Source organism: Momordica charantia (assembly GCF_013281855.1).
Source record: "Momordica charantia cultivar OHB3-1 chromosome 6 unlocalized genomic scaffold, Mcharantia_2.0 BLBB01000006.1, whole genome shotgun sequence".
NCBI lineage: Eukaryota > Viridiplantae > Streptophyta > Magnoliopsida > Cucurbitales > Cucurbitaceae > Momordica > Momordica charantia.
The window spans coordinates 7,054,495-7,072,573 of NW_028275164.1; the positions used below are offsets into that span (position 1 = coordinate 7,054,495).

At 34.5% G+C, this 18,079-nt stretch overlaps 1 protein-coding gene across 3 annotated transcripts; it reads left to right on the forward strand.

Annotated features, from left to right (window-relative positions):
• The first annotated feature begins 4,461 nt into the window (after window positions 1–4,461).
• LOC111016524 (3-oxoacyl-[acyl-carrier-protein] synthase II, chloroplastic) lies at window positions 4,462–17,827 on the forward strand. Of its 3 annotated transcripts, XM_088125307.1 has the most exons (15): window positions 4,463–5,126; window positions 5,333–5,356; window positions 6,159–6,364; window positions 6,448–6,651; window positions 6,942–7,052; window positions 7,164–7,259; window positions 9,700–9,745; window positions 9,835–9,914; window positions 10,416–10,484; window positions 10,746–10,830; window positions 16,416–16,570; window positions 16,652–16,732; window positions 16,935–16,994; window positions 17,114–17,277; window positions 17,499–17,827. In XM_088125307.1, exons 1-14 carry the CDS (start codon window positions 4,727–4,729, stop codon window positions 17,228–17,230), a joined length of 1,734 nt encoding a protein of 577 aa, XP_087981433.1. In that variant the 5' UTR covers window positions 4,463–4,726; the 3' UTR covers window positions 17,231–17,277; window positions 17,499–17,827. The 3 variants fall into 3 exon arrangements, with proteins under 3 accessions (XP_087981434.1, XP_087981433.1, XP_022147655.1); XM_088125308.1 differs by lacking the exon at window positions 7,164–7,259 and having other exon boundaries at window positions 4,462–5,126; XM_022291963.2 differs by lacking the exon at window positions 5,333–5,356 and having other exon boundaries at window positions 4,464–5,126.
• Window positions 17,828–18,079: the final 252 nt, after the last annotated feature.

Here is an 18,079-nt window from a genome sequence, read left to right on the forward strand (position 1 = left end):
TTTTAATTAATTATTGGTGATAAATTAAAATATGACAAGGTAAAATAAATAATTTACCAAAAATTTCAATTATCTTATTATTATTACTTTTTTTAGTAGGATTGAAAATTCAAACTCATTACCTCGTTGTCAAACACAAATACCATGAGCTAAACTTATATTGACAAAAGAAATAATAAATTATTTTTGTCATAAATTAAATAACGTAAGATTTCAAATAATTCACGTAATTCACTTTCGTGTGATAACAGAATTAATTTGAAATTTCTTACACCAAATCTCCACCCTCTATCAAGAATAACTCAAACCCCAAAATTAAAAACATTCATAAATATGGAATTAAGTCCTGAAATAGGAAGCTATGTAATTAATTTATTTTGGGACTGAAGCATTAATGAAAGGCTCTATTTTGACTTTTTTTTTTATATTTAATTAAAGTTATAATTTTCCTTCTCGTTATCAACGCAGTGGAATGGACGGTTGGATTTTGGTGGGTAAACGGGCGAGCTATCCACCCGCCGGTGGCCGGTGGCCGGTGGGAGTTGGTGGACCGCCGCCGGAGGGCCCCATTTTTGCCTCATTTTCTGCCCAATAATCAAATAATTACATTTCTCTTCTTCTTATATAAAATCAATAATGAAAAAATAAATCAACACGAGGGAGTAGAAATTGGACTAGTTTTGGTGGTTATGTAATTATTTCATAAACTAGCTCGTGATTATTTAATCAATTATTTTTTAGAAAAATTTAATTGTGTCTATCAGTTTTGAATTATGGTTCTATTTAGAAACTGATTTAGAGAAATATATCAAACAATTATTGAATAAATTAATGAGAAATTGAGAAATAAGGAGCGATGAACTCTTCGACGATGCAATAAAAAATAAATTCAATTTTCTTTCTTTACTAGAAAGAAAAAGATTTAATTTTGATGTGGACAAAATCATAGATTTAAAGTTTAAAGATATGATTGAAGTTTTTTTTTTACGGTTCAAACACACGACTTTTTGATCAGCGATACATGCCTTAACAGTTAAGTTTGAATTGGCATAATTGAAGTTCTTTCTGATATATACACACACAATAAATTTATAATTTAACTGCAGTCTGTTCATGAGATAACTAGATGTATATTTGATAAAAAAACCTTATTTGTCTCTAAATTGCTACTTATTTTGTTTTAGTTTACATATTTTAAAATATTTTATTTTAGTTCCTTGTTTAAGTATGATGTTATAGTTCATAAACTTTGCATAGAAAATTATTTTATTTCCTACCTCCTTTGTTAGATAAATATGTATAGAAAACTTAAGGAAACACAAAATCAAACAATCCAAACTCATCGATAGTGTTGTTTTTTTAAAACAATTTTGTTCCCTCAATGATGCTCAAGTTTCACGAACAATTATCTCTTGGGATAGGACATATTACCAACATGTGAATGCAACACTTCACCACGTGACTCAACGAACCTTTAATAATTAAGGTATCATACAAAAAGATAATTTTGAAGGAAGATTTTTCTGTGCAATTCAAATAGTTATATATTTTCACGTAAAGTAATATCTTTTGATAAAAGTACATCACTTTTAGGAGAAACATATGATTTCATAAAAAGTTGTGATTTTTTATTTTTTATTAAAATAATTCTATTCATAAATTCCAACATTTTTTTTCGAGAAAAAGGATTTTATTTCCCATAATTAATTATTCACGAATTGTTTAATGAAAATTCTTGATGCACTTGCATGATTCATTAGATGTGAGTTTGTGATTTCAAACACTAAAGGCATTATTCTAAAGTACAACTGGACCAGCCATATCACATCATATTTTGTTAAATAGTCTATTAAATTATAAAAGAAAAAATTACAAAGTGAGTATAACTCAATGGTAATTTGCATATATCTTCAAGAAACCAAGAAATTGTGAGTTCCATCCCCCACTCCCGCATGTTGTACTAATAAATAAATAAATAAATAAAACAACCTTTTATCTGCAATTAAAACAATATAATAGATATCATAATAAAATTTAAGCTTATGTAGGCTTTTGGGTGATTTTTCCAAGTATTTCTTCCTATTGGAAAGTCTTTTCTTTATAGTGAGGATAAAAAAAGCTCACAAAATAAACGTCAATATGGCAAGATATTGTTATCCACGTGACAAGTGAATCAAGCATGAAGTCAACAATTTTTTTTTTCAATTGTGTGTTTTGTTAATTAAAAATTTAATTTACTAGTATTAATTGTTCTATGTGTTTCTTATATATATATATATGTTCTTGTCGTACTGATACTGTCCATTAGGATAACATTAATTGTTTTGGTGTAGCTGTCAACCTCTTGGTTGGAGGTACATGTCAATTATCACTGAGCTACGCTCGCTTTAGCAATGTTTGAGTTTTTGTTTGGAAAGAAAAAGTAAAATTATCAATCTGCCAACTTACCTATTTCTAAATATTGAGCTGAAGAAGTTTTGTTTTTATTTTTTAATTTTAATTTTAAATATATTGAGCTGAAGTTGGTAGTTGAATTAATGTCGCCAAATTTTATGTATATTATAAAAAACCATCCTCCAAATACCTATAACACGTGGCATTAAGAAAAAAAAAACCCTATAAGATGGTATCTTAAATGAGATGGAAGAGTAAAAAGTCTAAAGAAGAATTATTAAATGCAGTAGAATTAAAATAAAATATATGTACATACAATTTTATCACGTAAAAGAAATATTTCTTGCCACCAAATAAATTTAAGATGATAAAAACTAATTTAATGTGGATCTGAATATGGTCGAGACATATATATTTACAAGTCAGATGTTCGAATCTCCATCTTTTAAGTATTATTGAAATTGAAAAAAAAATCGGTTGGAAAGATTTGGATTAATTTGGTTTTTTCTGGTAGCCAATAATCTGAAGGAAAATTTGGCAACCTATGAATCCAAAAAATTATCTATTTTGTAGTCATAGATTTAATAATTAGTAGCCAATGCCCACTGCAACTTAGAAATTGGAATATAATCAAAAAGAGAAAAAAAAAATAATTTTTTATCTTTAAATGTGGCGAGTTGGATCAAATTTTAACGTAAATTTTCAATTTTATCAAATTCAACTCTAAATTTATACAAATATTGCAATTTGTACCCTATATTTCTTTTCTGTTAACTCACTACTGTTTAATAAAATATTTGCTATCAATAAAATAGTAATAAAATAAATAAATTTATTATTCATTTTAATTAAATAATATTAGTACAATAATATTAATTATAGAAAATTTATACTAAAAACCATCAAAGGAATAACATTTTTATTTCGATTGATTTTCATGTTGATGGGTAAACAAGACCTAAAATCAATTTTGGGACGAAACTATTAAAAACTTTTAAAAATGAAATGAATATTTTGGCATTGGAGACCATACAAAAAATGGACTTCGAAATAGAAGGGCAAATTAAGGAGAAATTTTATCTGCATATTTTATTCCTAGTAATCTAGTATAGACATTATCGGTTTGATCTCTTTATTTATATTATCTAATTTTTTCTATCATGATAGTACTTAATATATTTCTTGGAATGATACTAAAAGATTTTGTTGAGTGGAGATTTGAACCCGTGACCTTTGAGTCGAATATAGGTATTTTAATTAACGATAAAATATTTTGAAGGTGAAACCATGTAGATTAAAATGAACATTTCAAAAGTAGAAGGACTGGAATAATTTTTTTTTAAACAGAATAAAATGAATTTAAGTTAAAAATATATGGGAAAAAAAATCAAAGGAGTTTGTAAACCATATTATTTTAGGAAAAGTGAAAAGAAAAAGAAAAATCTAAAAACACCGGAAATGTGACAAGGGACGAACTTGAAACAAGCCTCCGCTCCACCACGTGGCCAGCATTATTATTTTATTGGATTATCTCTATTTTCTAAAATTATTATCTTTTACTTTCTTGCAAAAATTAAAATCAACAGTAACGAAACAATTTAAAAAACATTAATTTCACTGTGATTCGTTTTGGTCTCTCTATTTTTCAAATATTAATTTAAATTAATCTAATTCTCTATTTATTTTTTTTTAATTTTTATACTTTTAAAATATTAACTTTAGTTCCTTCACTTTTAAAGTGATATTTTGATTTTATTGGTAAAATTTTAACACAAATTATATACCCAACAATGAAAATCTTTTATATAAAATTATAGTTACATTTCAAAAAATTAATATATTAAATATAATGTCGAGTTGAAATTATAATAAAAAAAATACAGTAACCAAAATAAATATTTAAAAATAAAGAAACTAATATGAATCAAATAAAAATCAATGAACCAAGTTAAAATATTAAACGTAATAATAATAATAATAATAAATAATAATAAATAAATAATTATTATTATTTCTGGTCACAGATCCTCATAATAAATTTATTTTTATTTTTTGAGCGCATCTTCTGTAGCTGAGGTTTATTCCGAGAGTACTTGTCGTTCTCGTTCTCTTGCTTCAGACGACTCAGATTTCTCGCAACGAATACTTGGCGTCTCCTCTGCAACGCTTTCGCCATCATCGACACGCTTCTTCACTTCTCTGAGCAACACCAACAAGAAGAAGAAGAAGAAGAAGGAGGAGGAATTCAAATGCAACCTTCAATCCATCCGCCGCCGCCACCTCTTTAGCCATTTCTTCTTCTTCTTCTTCTTCTTCTTCTTCCTCCTCTTCCATGGCTGCTTTCGCCGTTGCATCTCCTCTCTGTACTTGGCTTGTTGCCGCCTGCATGTCCGCCTCCTGCTCCACCCACCATTCCCTCAATGCCCCCTTCTTCCACTCCTCCAACAGATCGACATCCTCCCACCGCGCCTGGAGACGCAAGCTCCTCTCCAAATGCACCACCTTCAGCTCCCAATTCAATTCCGGATTCATTTCTTCCTTCCGTGGATTCAATATTCACGACCTCATGAGCTCCTGCCTCGCCTTCGAGCCCTGCGATGACTACTGTAACACTAGCGCCGGACTTTCCTCTCTCGCCTCTTTAGGTAACAATGGCTTCTCCTTGCTTTTCGGACCTAAGACTCTCCCCACCAACCGCCGGCGGAGGCGTGCGAATCGCCCTTCACCCTCAGGTGATTGAGTTTTTTTTTTTTTTTCTTTTTTCTTTTTCCTTTCTCTCTGCAACTGTTGCGGTTTTCGTTTCGATTTTCACCTGTTCTGTACTGTTTCGTTGATGGTGTCGATGTAATTTGTATTGCGTTTGCAATTTCAATACCTTACTTGTCTGTTTAGCTCTTACATGTGCGATGGACTGGACTGATTCGAAATCTCTTGGCAGGCTTCTTGCATTTGGCTTCTCGCTGTACTTGACTGGACCCTTTTGTTTTTGTTTACCTAATTTTACTGCCGATTTCTGAAATGGGCTTATATGAATCTGGAGTCCTCGAGTTCCTTGTAATTTCTTTTGGCATGATTCAGATTCTGATCTTTTTTCTTGTCTGCCTTGACTTCAACGGTGGATCGAATAAGTTGCATTAATGTTTTTCCACCACCGCTGAATCTATTAATTGCGTTCCGGCGCTGTAACCTGTGTTATTTTTTAGTTTACAGTAACAACCTGCTGAGATGAGATCTCGTTTATCTCATTGCCATGCAATCTCATCTTTCTCTCATACCACCTGCGATCCTGGTTTATGTCATTTGTCATTGTCTTTAATGGGATTACAGCATTTTGACTTGCAGTTCTCAAACCTGACTTTTAATATATTTAAGTTGCCTCAATCATGTCTACCAACTCTTCTCAAACCCAAAACCTATATTCTTTTGCGTTGGGTGACCAGTATACATATTCTCTGTCTTCAACATAAACAATCTTATCAAACTCAGCTTAGTCATTAGCTAATTCTGGATTTTGTAAATCAATCATCAATATACTGAAACTTGTTGTTTTTTATTCATCCTGAAAGTTTGAAGTTTTGATGGTCCTAAAAAGTTGGTGTGAGTTCTGTTTATAGTTTGATTTTTTTTTTCCCTTTTGGATTCTGGGTTTGTTGAACCCAAAAAACTTTACTTAGTAGAAACAGGGCTGTGTGGATATTCTGTGAAAAAACAAAAAAAAAATTGCTGAACCAGACTACCATATTGTCGTTTTATTTAAACTCCAGGTGAAACCGTTGCTATTGCTGTCCATCCAGCTGAAGATGTGGGAACCAAAAAGAAACACCATACAAAACAAAGAAGAGTAGTTGTCACTGGAATGGGTGTGGTGACACCTCTAGGTCATGATCTTGACATCTTCTACAGAAATTTGCTCGAGGGTGTCAGTGGAATTAGCGATATAGAGGCATTTGATTGTTCCCAATTCCCCACAGTAAATATACCTTCCCCTATAAAAATTCCTGAAACCAATGTTGCTTATTTTTTGTTCTGAATTCTGGTTCGTTTATTCTTCAGAGGATTGCTGGAGAGATTAAGACTTTCTCTACTGATGGATGGGTTGCTCCAAAATTTTCCAAGCGGATGGATAAATTTATGCTTTACATGCTTATTGCTGGCAAAAAAGCCCTAGAGGACGGTGGACTTACAAACGACCAAATAGATGAGTTGGATAAAACTAAATGTGGAGTACTGATTGGTTCAGCTATGGGAGGCATGAAGGTAACCCCTAATTATATGCTTGAGGACAGGGGAGTGCTTTGGAGGGGAAAATTTAACCAAGATGTGATTTTACCTACTTTATTTACATGGGAAAGAGATTACTTGCCTTAAAACTGTGACTTGGAAGTATCGGTATCTTAATCCTTGTAGAGATTCTTTATTGCAAGACCTGCAGGATAGCCATATGATCTTTACTAGTTTGGGACAAAAAAGCAGCTTCATTGTTTTTGTTAATTAATTGTTATTATTCTTACTTATCAGAACTTTTTCCATAAACTTATATTGAATAGGTATTTAATGATGCTATTGAAGCCTTGCGAATTTCATATAAGAAGATGAATCCTTTCTGTGTTCCATTTGCAACGACAAATATGGGTTCTGCCATGCTAGCTATGGATCTGGTCAGTGAATCCTTTTATTGTCATAGTAGATTTTAAAAAAAAAAACTCTTTAACGTATTGGAGCTATTGATTTCTTGACATTAGAGTTCAATAATTTTTGTAAAAATGTAGGGATGGATGGGCCCAAACTATTCAATTTCTACTGCTTGTGCTACGAGCAACTTTTGTATACTAAATGCAGCTAATCATATAATTAGGGGCGAAGCTGTAAGTCATCACTTGCTCAGAAACTAAAGAATGAATTACTCTAGTTTCCACCTCCTTTTTTCTATCTATTGGTATATGACTTGTCTATTAGTGTGTTTGTGATAGTTTTTCAACATCCTAACAGTGCTTTCAATTCATTAAAAACTTTTTTCAATATATTTTTCCTGTGAAGTTCAACTACATGTCGATAGTATTTTTGAAATTTTTCAAAAACACTTAAAAAGTGCTTTGGAGGAACCAAGCTGATAGGCTTCACAAGATTTTCCAGAGATTGATCACAAAATATTTTATTATTCAAAGATAAAAGTGATCAAGGGTGAGAGGCTTTGTATAGATTCCCTATCTCTGAAATGTTAATACAACTGAATCAAACAATTCAACTAAACTCAACAGAGTAACAAAATAATGCCAGCTCACAGTGACACTTGTACATGAAATACGAAACAAAAAATTAAAATCTCAATGGGCTGCCTTCACAAGGCTCCAAATAGAAATTTCATTAGAATATTTTTGGAAAATATGGGAGATTACACAATACTGGGCTCTCGAGAGGGTGGAAACTCTGCAGAACTCTAGAGATGCACCACAGTTCCACCAAATACACAGCACACCCTTTTCCTCTCTTGCCTCCCTTTCTCTAGCCCTATACTAACTACCTCTTGTTTGTCTTTTTCCATCTATTTGTAAACAAAGAGTACCGTTTCCTTGTATCCATAACAGCCCTTACGCAGCAGAATCTGCACTACATTGCTATTATTCATTCTCCTCCTATACAAGTAAAGGAAATAAGTGGTTTGACAATTGACATTTCTACTTTTGACCAATTGGAGAAGTTTCATGTAACTCCATTGGTTCTTGGGCCCTGCCTCCCCCTCCTTTGTAATTTCACTCCTCAATGAAATTTTTTCTTACCGAAAAAAAAGAAGTGCTTACTAGGAAAGTGTTTCATAACAAGATCTTCAGGGGGTGGAGAGAGATAGTATGTTTGGCATCTAAGTTGTTTTGTAATTATCAGTTAGGTTCTATTCTTAGGTTCTATTCTTTTGGATTGGAAACCCTTTCTTTAGGTAGGGCTCCTCCTTTAGGGCTTTTGTTTTTTGTGCCCTTGTATATGTTTTCTGTTTTCATTAGTCTCAATGAAAAGTTTGGTTTCTTATAAAAGAAAAAAAATCCCATAAACACACCCTATTTTCTCGACATTGATCCTCAAGTCAACTGAAATGTTCCTTGTGCGTCTTCACTCTGTCCTTGTTGTATCCTATCCAAAAAGAAAACTGTCCTTGTATATATATATATATACGTATTATTTTTTTTAATAAGAAATCACTCTGTCCTTGTTGTATCCTATCCAAAAAAAAAAAAAACTGTCCTTGTATATATATTATATATATTATATATATATATACATATTATTTTTTTTTAATAAGAAACAATTTCATTGATGGTATGAAATTACAAGAGAAGAAGAAGCCCCAACCAATGGAGTTAAAAAATAAGTTTTCAAGTGGCTAATAGGTTGGAAAAACTATAATGATGGTGAGAGCATTTACACCATGATATAACAAGCACAACTATGTCATCAGAAAAGGCAGGGAAGGAGCACTCCTTGTCTTTAAAGATTCTATGGTTCCTCTCTAGCCAAGTGTTCCAAAAGAAAACATGAACAAAATGCATCCAAAGAAGCTTCTTTTCTTTTCCAAAAGGGTGGCCTTCAAGAACAAAGTGGAGCAGAGCTTTAGGGTTGGTAGGGAGAGCCGTAGACCAATTAAAGGTGCTGAGTAGACAATTCCAGAAAGAGACCGTATGGGTGTGGAAAAGAGATGCTGTTGTGAATCAGGGCCGGACATGGGGCACCAATGTGGAGAGATACATACACCAGTGAGGCGTCCGTCTCTAAAGCTTATCTGTAGTGTTGAAGGATTTTTTGCTAACTTCCCATAGGAAGAATTTGACTTTTTTGGGTAGTGGTCCTTCCAAATAACCTCATAATTGAGGACAGGGGTGGGGATTTGTGTTCTCATAGATAGAGCTTTTTGGACAGAGGAAGTGGAGAAAGTACCATTTGGGTCGAGCTTCCAAAGGGGAGTGTCTGGTGATGTGTTAAGGACAGTTGAAGCTAGTCGATTAGTGATATCAATCCAGTCCACAATGTCAAAGTTTTTTAAGTTCCTTCTCAGCCAGAGATTCCACAATTTTGCTTCTGCCATCCAAAAGTCCTTGATAGGGGCCATCTTTTTGGTAGATAAATCATGAACCCTAAAACCTTGTAGGATTATGTATGAATAATATTATAATACATAATTTTGTGATGAAGCTTAAATGGTGGCACTGGCTTAGTGTTTTTATTACTTTATTATTTTTATTTTTTAAAGTAATGTAGAAAAGGAAAAAAATCAAAATGTCAGAATTGTTGCTTTAGTTTCTGACTATTTATGTGCAGGATGTAATGCTCAGCGGAGGTTCAGATGCAGCAATCATACCCATTGGTATTTCTTCTATTTATTATGTTACTTTAGTCCTAATTATTTTTGCCTAAGATATTTGAAGTAGATGTATTTTATTTTACTGTTGCTAGGTTTGGGAGGTTTTGTTGCTTGCAACACGCTTTCACAAAGAAACAGCAATCCTACTAAAGCTTCACGGCCTTGGGATATTGTAATGTCAGCTTCTTTTTTTTTTTTTTATAAAATATATATAAATTTTTTCTGATTGTGTGAATCATAGTTTTTCAGTAAACAAAAACTTTAGTCAGGACTAAATATAGGTATAGACCATGAAGATGAGATATCTAAATCATGGGTTAATTTTCTTATAAAAAAGACTTATTTATGGCTTTTAACTTGCAAAGTGGTGGAATAAATAATTGTAGGATTCTCTTATTAAAAGAAATACTTTATTTATAAAAAATTCTCTTATTAAAGAAAAAATCAGGATTCTCTTATAAAAAGGAAAAAAAAATTCAGGATTCAATTTTTCTTGATAGGAAAGTATGACCAATTGTGTTAGTCGTGTTTCTATATGTCGTTTATGCACCATTTGAACTTTCTTGCTTGAAAATGTGTTTGAACTAAAGTCACCAATAGGTAATATTTAAAATCTTCAACCTGGTGTACTTATTCTTTCCATTGTGATGGTTAACATCTTTGTTTTCAACAGAATCGTGATGGATTTGTTATGGGGGAGGGAGCTGGAGTTTTGCTTCTTGAAGAATTAGAGCATGCTAAGGTGTGGTTAATGTAATTGTTTATAACTACCATTTCAAATGAATATTTTCCCCTCAGCCTTCAATTCTATGAAGTACAAATTCACCTGTTACACTGGAGCACCCTCCTGCCCTATGCTTTGCAGCATTTATCATCTTTGCACCATATTATGTTCCAACACTATCTCATTCATAATGTTTTATAATGTTGCTGAACTTTATGCATCTATTTGTTGTACGTATCTGTAGATATAATTTGCTATTTCATGATTCTACAATTGCAGAAACGAGGTGCCCAAATATATGCAGAATTTCTTGGTGGAAGTTTCACTTGTGATGCTTATCACATGACTGAACCACACCCTGATGGTAACCCTCTGTCATCAGCTGATAAATTAATTGGATTATTATAACAAATTATGGATTTGCAATATGTTAAGGATCTTGATTTTTCTCCCCAACTGGTACAATTTTCTGAAAAATTGTTAGAATCTATGAAGGAGCATGCATGGTTGTCTTTAATAATTTCAAATTGAAGGTGATGTTTAAATCAATTATTTGACGGCTTTAATTCTAAAGTAGATCCTTAGCTTCATAGTTAATTAAAATTTATATGATTTAAAAATCATAATTAGGTATAATAAATTTGTAACTACTTCAAATTAATTTGGGGGATTTTTTTTATCAAAAAAAAAAAAGTTTATTTATTTATTTTACTTTACTTCAATCGCAAAGAGAATAAAAATATGTTTAAGATATAACTCCTTTATTTCTTATAAAATTATTTCATCAACTTTTTAAATTATGATAGACAGAAATAAATTTTGAGTTATTTGATATATTGAATACATTGTATAAATTTAAACTAAATATTGATAATGAGAAATTGCCTGTACCATATTTCTTAAGAGCAGTCATCGAAATATTTATTTTATTAGGGACCAATGAGTAATAGATTGGATAATCATTAATCATTACATTTAGTTGTGGTGCTTGCTTTAAATTGATGCTACCAGAGTAAGGTGGTGGAGATAGGTATGGCAGCGACAGTGGAGACTGCTATAGTTGCAGTGAATTTGGACACCTCCCTTGAGTGTCCAAAGAGTGGTTGTTCATCTCGTAAATTAGTGACTGCCATTTCATTTTGTTGATTCCTGGGGTGGTTTGTTTGGTTTCCTTCGCCTTTGGTCTCAGTTTTCCTCTACTAAGTCTGTAAGGTCATCTTTCATAGAACTTGACAACTTTTTCTGTGGATTTATTAACAGTTTCTCTGCATTGTCTTTTGGGTGTAAATGTTTGAATTTGGGATATTTTATCAGCGATACTTAGAGAGAGATGATTACTGGGGGAGGAATATTCCTTGATTCATTGTTTCTTATTTTTGTATACAAACCTGGATCATAGTTGGAAAAGGGTGACAAAGAAGAGATAGAGGAGCTCCCTGGTTCTTCTCTATTTTCCCTTTTCTGATTGTTTGTTTTCTTCCTAATGATAATTTCACCTTGATATCAAGTGGTGTTGGACCTGATCACTAGATAATGGTAGCTAATAAGAAAATGGGAAGTCCATTAGAGGCTCTGTTAAGAAGAAGTTAGATGTGTAGAATGTGCTTGAGGCAGGGTTGAGTCGAACAAGGGATGAAATGGAAATGCAAATCTTTTGACTTATTTTCTCTTTGTTTTCAAGGCTCCACTGTTGATTGATAATAAGTTGGAGAAGCTGATTAGAGATTTTTTCTGGTAAAGTAAAGGGCAGCTGTGAATAGTGGTGTGCACTTGGTAGGTTGCATTACTACTATGCTTTCTTCGGATAAAGGAAGCTTAGGCGTTGGAGATGTAAAATTCAAGAACAGTGTTCTCCTTTCCAAGTGGCTATGGAGATTTTCAATGAACCCAACGCATTGAGCATAGAATTAATTATTGTATGGAAGAATTCTATGGATTGGTTCATTGGTATGTGCACTCAATGCATTATGAAAAGCCCATGATTTTCTATAGCCAAGCTGAAGTATTTCATCTTTAGTAAATCAACTCGGTGAGTGACATCTGAGGTTTGGGAAGGCATCTTTTGCTGGTTAATTTGACAGACTGGTCAGCACCGTAAGCCAAGATGGTTTTATTGTCTCATGATCTAATGATAGAATTTATTGGATTTTTCACTTCAGAAGGGTCTTCACTGCTAAGAGGAGGAATACTGTGTGAATTTTCTCGAGGATTGGTGATTTCCGACTCTATCCTTTGATGTGGATAAAAGAAGATGGCTTATTGAAGCTTCTGGGTGTTTCTCTATAAAGTCCCCTATGGCTCTCTCATTTCTGGACAGGCCACTCTTCCTACCATGCTTTGTAACTTGATTTGGAAATCCAAATACCCTAAACAACTTTAAGGTCTTTTTTTGGCCGTCAGGCCTTGGAAATATTTTTACCAATGAGGTTACGTCATCTTGGTGTGTTTTGTGCAAAGAAAGTATGGAGACACTGAACCACACATTTCGGGGTTGCATGTCCACTATGAAGCTTTGGCTCAATATTTTTGAGATTCTTTGTTTCCAAGGGGTCATGTGCTCTCTTTTGGGAGGTTTGGTTGGAAAGAAGAGTTTCTGAATATTCTACAGAGCAGTAGCTTGAAATTTGAGATTTGGTGGTTTCTGTTTCCTCCTTTTGCAGTTACCTTCTAATTCATTTTGTAACTCTTGGACCGGATGGGCTTTGTCCTTTTTGTATATTTCATTCCACCAATGAAATTTTATCTCTGATCAAGCAGAAGAAGAAGAAAGAGTCATAGAAAAGAAAACCTCACTTATTCTTCGAAGTTCTACTACCCAACACTCAACTACCAAATTCCATTTAGTATCTAAGCAGTCAAAAGAGTCTAGGATAAAATGTTTTTAGGGCTCTTTTAATCTTGAGAGGTACAGCTATCTTCTCAAAAACTTATAGGTGCAACCAAGGAGCTCTTGAAATAGGTGAAGTTTACCAGCCAAGGGTATTATTGCAAATAGTAACCACTTGACTTCATAAGGTGTTTGGTACTTGGTCAAATCCCCCGTATGACAATGCAATTCAAGGGCCACTTGACTTAACAATGACCTTCCCAAACCAAAGATCTTTTGTTTTCCTTAAGGAAGCCGTTACAGATGATATTTTGACTGGAGAGAGAGATTCAAAAGGACTACTCAGCACTGTCTTTCCATCCAGGGGGTGTGTCATCACAAGTTTTGTGTAACCCATCAAGCCTATGTTTGTTACATGTATTTTGTGGCGGTTTGTAAGACCCTGGAAAAAATCATGAGATTTTTTGTGGGAGGGGGTGGACGAGGGGGTTGGGGCTCACACAGTTAATTGGGAGACAGTTGTCAAGCCGACTGCGGCTGGAGGTTTGGGTATTGGGAACTTGAGGAACAGAAATGACGCGCTTATGGCTAAATGGTTGTGGTGTTTCTTCCACGAACCTAATGCTTTGTGGCGAAGGGTCATTGTGAGTAAGTACGGTCCTCATCCCTTCGATTGGGTGGCTGGCAGAGGACTAAAGGCTAGTGCGAAAAACTCTTGGAAGGCTATTTCCACAGGTTTCCCTTTTTTCTCTCAATTCCTAACTTGTTCAGTGGGGATGGTCATGATACTTATTTTTGGGAAGACACGTGGTTGGGGGAAAAGCCTCTTTGTCTTTTGTTTCCTCGCATTTTTCATTTGTCAGACAAAAGGCTGCACTCGATGGCCTCGGTGTTGGGGAATGAGGGGGATGGGTTGTCTTTATCTCTGGGTCTCTCTCGATCCTTAATTGATATAGAGTCTCGAGAAGTGTCTAAGTTGATTCTCTTGCTCTCTACAGTTTCTCTCTCTTGTGATAGGAAGGACTTCCGTGCTTGGTCTCCTAACCCTTCTAGGGGATTCTCTTCTAGTTCATTCTTTAAACTCTTATGCTCCCCTACTACTCCCCCGGCGGCCCCGATGTTTACCTCGCTGTGGAAAGTGAAGATCCCCAAGAAGATAAAAATTTTCGTGTGGCAGGTCTTACTTGGGAAGGTCAACACCATGGATCGTATTTAGAGGCACTCTTCTTCTTACTTGGGGCCGCAGTGGTGCGTTCTTTGTAAGCGAGATTCCGAGGACCTTGACCATATTTTATAGCAGTGCTAGTTTTCCCAAAATATTTGGGGTCGGTTCTTTGAGATATTTGAAATTGCTTGGGCTCATAATAGAGATTGGGTGTCGATGATGGATGAAGTCTTGCTGTATTCTCCCTTCCGTGAGAAAGGGAGTTTCCTTTGGCGGGTCAGGTTTTTTGGGATTCTGTGGGGCATTTGGGGGGAAAGAAACAATAGAATCTTTAGGGGAGTGGAAAGGGAGTGGGAGTTTGTTTGGGATCTCGTTAGGTTTAATGTCTCTTTATGGGGGTCTGTTTCGAAATTATTCTATAATTATCAGCTAGGTCATATTCTTTTGGATTGGAAGCCCTTTCTCTAGGTTGGCTTCCTTTATCCGGGCTGTGTTTTTGTATGCCCGTATTTCTGTTTGGTTTTCATTCTTCTCAATGAAAAGTTCGGATTCTTATAAAAAAAAAAAATTTTTGTTACATGAATTTGTTCATCTTAAGTTACTACATGTTTGCTAATCCCATGTGCTATGTAGATTTAGGCCTATGAAACTCACCTTTCATATTGCATGCTAACCTTTTCAAATTATCAACACAAACCAAATACAAATTATACAAACCTAAGTTCTTATAAGACCTTCCTTTGCATAATCCGATACCGAGCTTCCCAATCTTAAGCTTATTAGACCCTGACTTACTAATATCGCGATCCAAACACCCCACTAGAGAGCAATGAAGCAGGGATACTTAAGTTTGGGTAATGTATCCTTGTTGACACGTCTTACACTCCCACTCCATAACTGGTGGACATGTGTAGCACTCTTGTAAACACGCCATAATATGTTAGATAATATTGTACACTTGAGCTGAGGTTCAATATTGTTTAAGCTTTATGAACAGAAGAAGAATCAGCCTTTATAGTTTACTGAAATACTTCAAAATTGCAAAACGGATATCTGGTTTGCCAACAAGGCAATTACTATAGGAATCCTGCAGTTCAGAATTGAACTTTTAGATGACATCATATGGTGAAGAAAGGAAGTCTTTGCATCACCTTCCAATTACCATTAGTCCCTGCATTTCTGACCCCACAAGGCCGCAACATAGACTCCTTGTGGGTCACTTCTAGAATTTCACATCTCAGTGCGACTCTCTGATTTCTCATCTCCCCAATGAAGCCACTTGAATTTCCGAAGCTTAACAATTTAGATCATCCAGCCCATTCCATTCCTCTCCTGTGCCCAGTTCTGTTCTCGTCCAAAGGTTTGATCCTTTATGTTCATGTCCAAAGCCACAGTTAATATCACTCTCCCAGCTTCCAATGTTTCTCTCCAATTTTGTGCTATTTTCAATTAGAGTTTCCGTGTGAAATCTTGTTTAAAGCTATGGCTACTTACACTAATACCCACCTTTCCTCTCACAATGCTATTTTTTCTCTGTTGCATTTATTGATTCAATAACTTGTTGCATTAAAACTTTATTTTTATGTGACTGCTGCTATACTCTTCAATTTTAGTCCATCGACTGACATCTTAACTTGTTCTGATGTAAATTTATTTGGCATAAAGAAACAGGGTTAATTCTTTACCAAACGATCTTAACTTTAAGCCATCCGTGGACGTGGCTTAGACTTGAGTGGAGTTAATCACTTAATTGAATCTTCACTTCTTTTATACTTTAGGCTTCCTTCACCTCTTGTCATGTGTGCATCTGTCTGTATGTTTCTATTTGTGTGTGGATACGACCTTTGCAGATTGTTACCTGTTGGGAATCATACCATATAATGCCATAATTTTTTTCAACTTTGGGCGATATCACAGGCTAAAGCTTTTATTGTGATTTATATGACGTCTTAAACAGGGGCTGGTATTATTCTCTGCATGGAGAAGGCATTAGCTCAGTCTGGAATATCCAAGGAAGATGTGAATTATGTAAATGCACATGCAACATCTTCACCAGCTGAAGACGTTAAAGAGTATGAAGCTCTCATACATTGTTTTGGCAAGAACCGTGAGGTATTTAACCCTGAAAATATATTTTTAACTTGTCTAAAACATTAAGGTATCCGCATGTTTGACATGTCAGTGATTTTGCAGTTACGAGTGAACTCCACAAAATCTATGGTTGGACACCTACTAGGGGCGGCTGGCGCTGTTGAGGCTGTTGCCACTGTACAGGTGAAGTTTATTGAACATGATGATTATAACTGAATTATAAAAACTTCTCAAATTTGGTTTCATCAAGCGTTGGCTGCTGAAGAGTTCATTCCTGATATGCATTCCTGTTTTTACATGCTACTTAAAATATACTGTTTCCAATTACATTTTTATTTTGTTAATCCTGGTTAACTTACTGACATAAGACTACTTCCTGGTACAGGCCATAAGAACAGGATGGATCCATCCAAATATTAACTTAGAAAACCCAGATAAAGGCGTGGTATGTTGCTCGTTTCGCTGTTTCACATTTCATGATCTGACTAATCTATTGCATATGATTATGCAAACTGTTCGATCTTTTTTATCCTTAATATACTGCATGCCAATGAATTACTGCAGGACACAAATATACTTGTGGGCCCAGAGAAAGAAAGATTGGAAATCAATGTAGCAATGTCTAACTCCTTTGGGTTTGGCGGCCATAATTCATCCATCCTATTTGCGCCGTACAAGTGAAACGCCGAAACCGAAATGGGAGTTGTCCAGCTAAATATGTGTACAAGGTATGCAGTTCTCTCACCCTATATTCATCTCATTCTTTTGAGGAAAGAAGGTATCCCGGTTCTTGTGATCAAAATTGTCAAACTGGATTCAATTGGGATTATTAAAATCAAACACAAGCATGACAACTTAATTTAGTTCAGTTCACAAGTTACATCGTTGAGAGATTTCATTTGGAAAAGAACATTTCCATAGACCGTCTAAACTCGGTTATGTCTTGCAGTTGCTGAATTTTGTGGGGATGTTCGCCGTTGTCCGTGGATTATTCCATAAGACAAACAGGAAAGCAGATGATCAGCTGGCCGATCGATCCCTTGTGATCGAGCAGGACCGGGCCGAATGATGGTCTGGGTAAAGAATAGAACACTTTCCAAACAGTTGTGTAGTGTACTCTGTTGATTTTGACGAATTAAGTTTAGCTTCTACAGCGTTGATAAACAAAACCCAAAAAAAAAAAAAAGAAAACAAAGACAAAGCTAAAAGCCCTTTTGGTCTGCTATATTTTCCAAATAGATGGAACCACTAATCGAATAGATGTTTCTAATATCATAATTGTTGATGTTAATAACTGTTATCAAGTTCATATCATCAGGCCATTGACGGTCTTCGCAATCCCGTTCCAAAATAGTGCTTTTCTCAAAAAAAAAAAAAAAAAAAAAAAATCCCCCTTTTAGAGGTCTTTGAATAGGATGCAGATATTTCAAAATACTTTTTAGGTCTGAATATAATTTTATTTTTAATTGACTTTTTCTTTTCTTCCCTTGTTAAACTCTCTGTTTTATTATTACCATACCCTTCCAATCT

Coding starts and splice junctions, on each gene's coding strand:
- LOC111016524 (XM_088125307.1), top strand. CDS start 4,727: ATGGCTGCTTTCGCCGTTGCATCTCCTCTCTGTACTTGGCTTGTTGCC. Junction 5,127..5,332: donor GAATCGCCCTTCACCCTCAG/GTGATTGAGTTT, acceptor ATCTCTTGGCAG/GCTTCTTGCATTTGGCTTCT. Junction 16,995..17,113: donor AAAACCCAGATAAAGGCGTG/GTATGTTGCTCG, acceptor GAATTACTGCAG/GACACAAATATACTTGTGGG.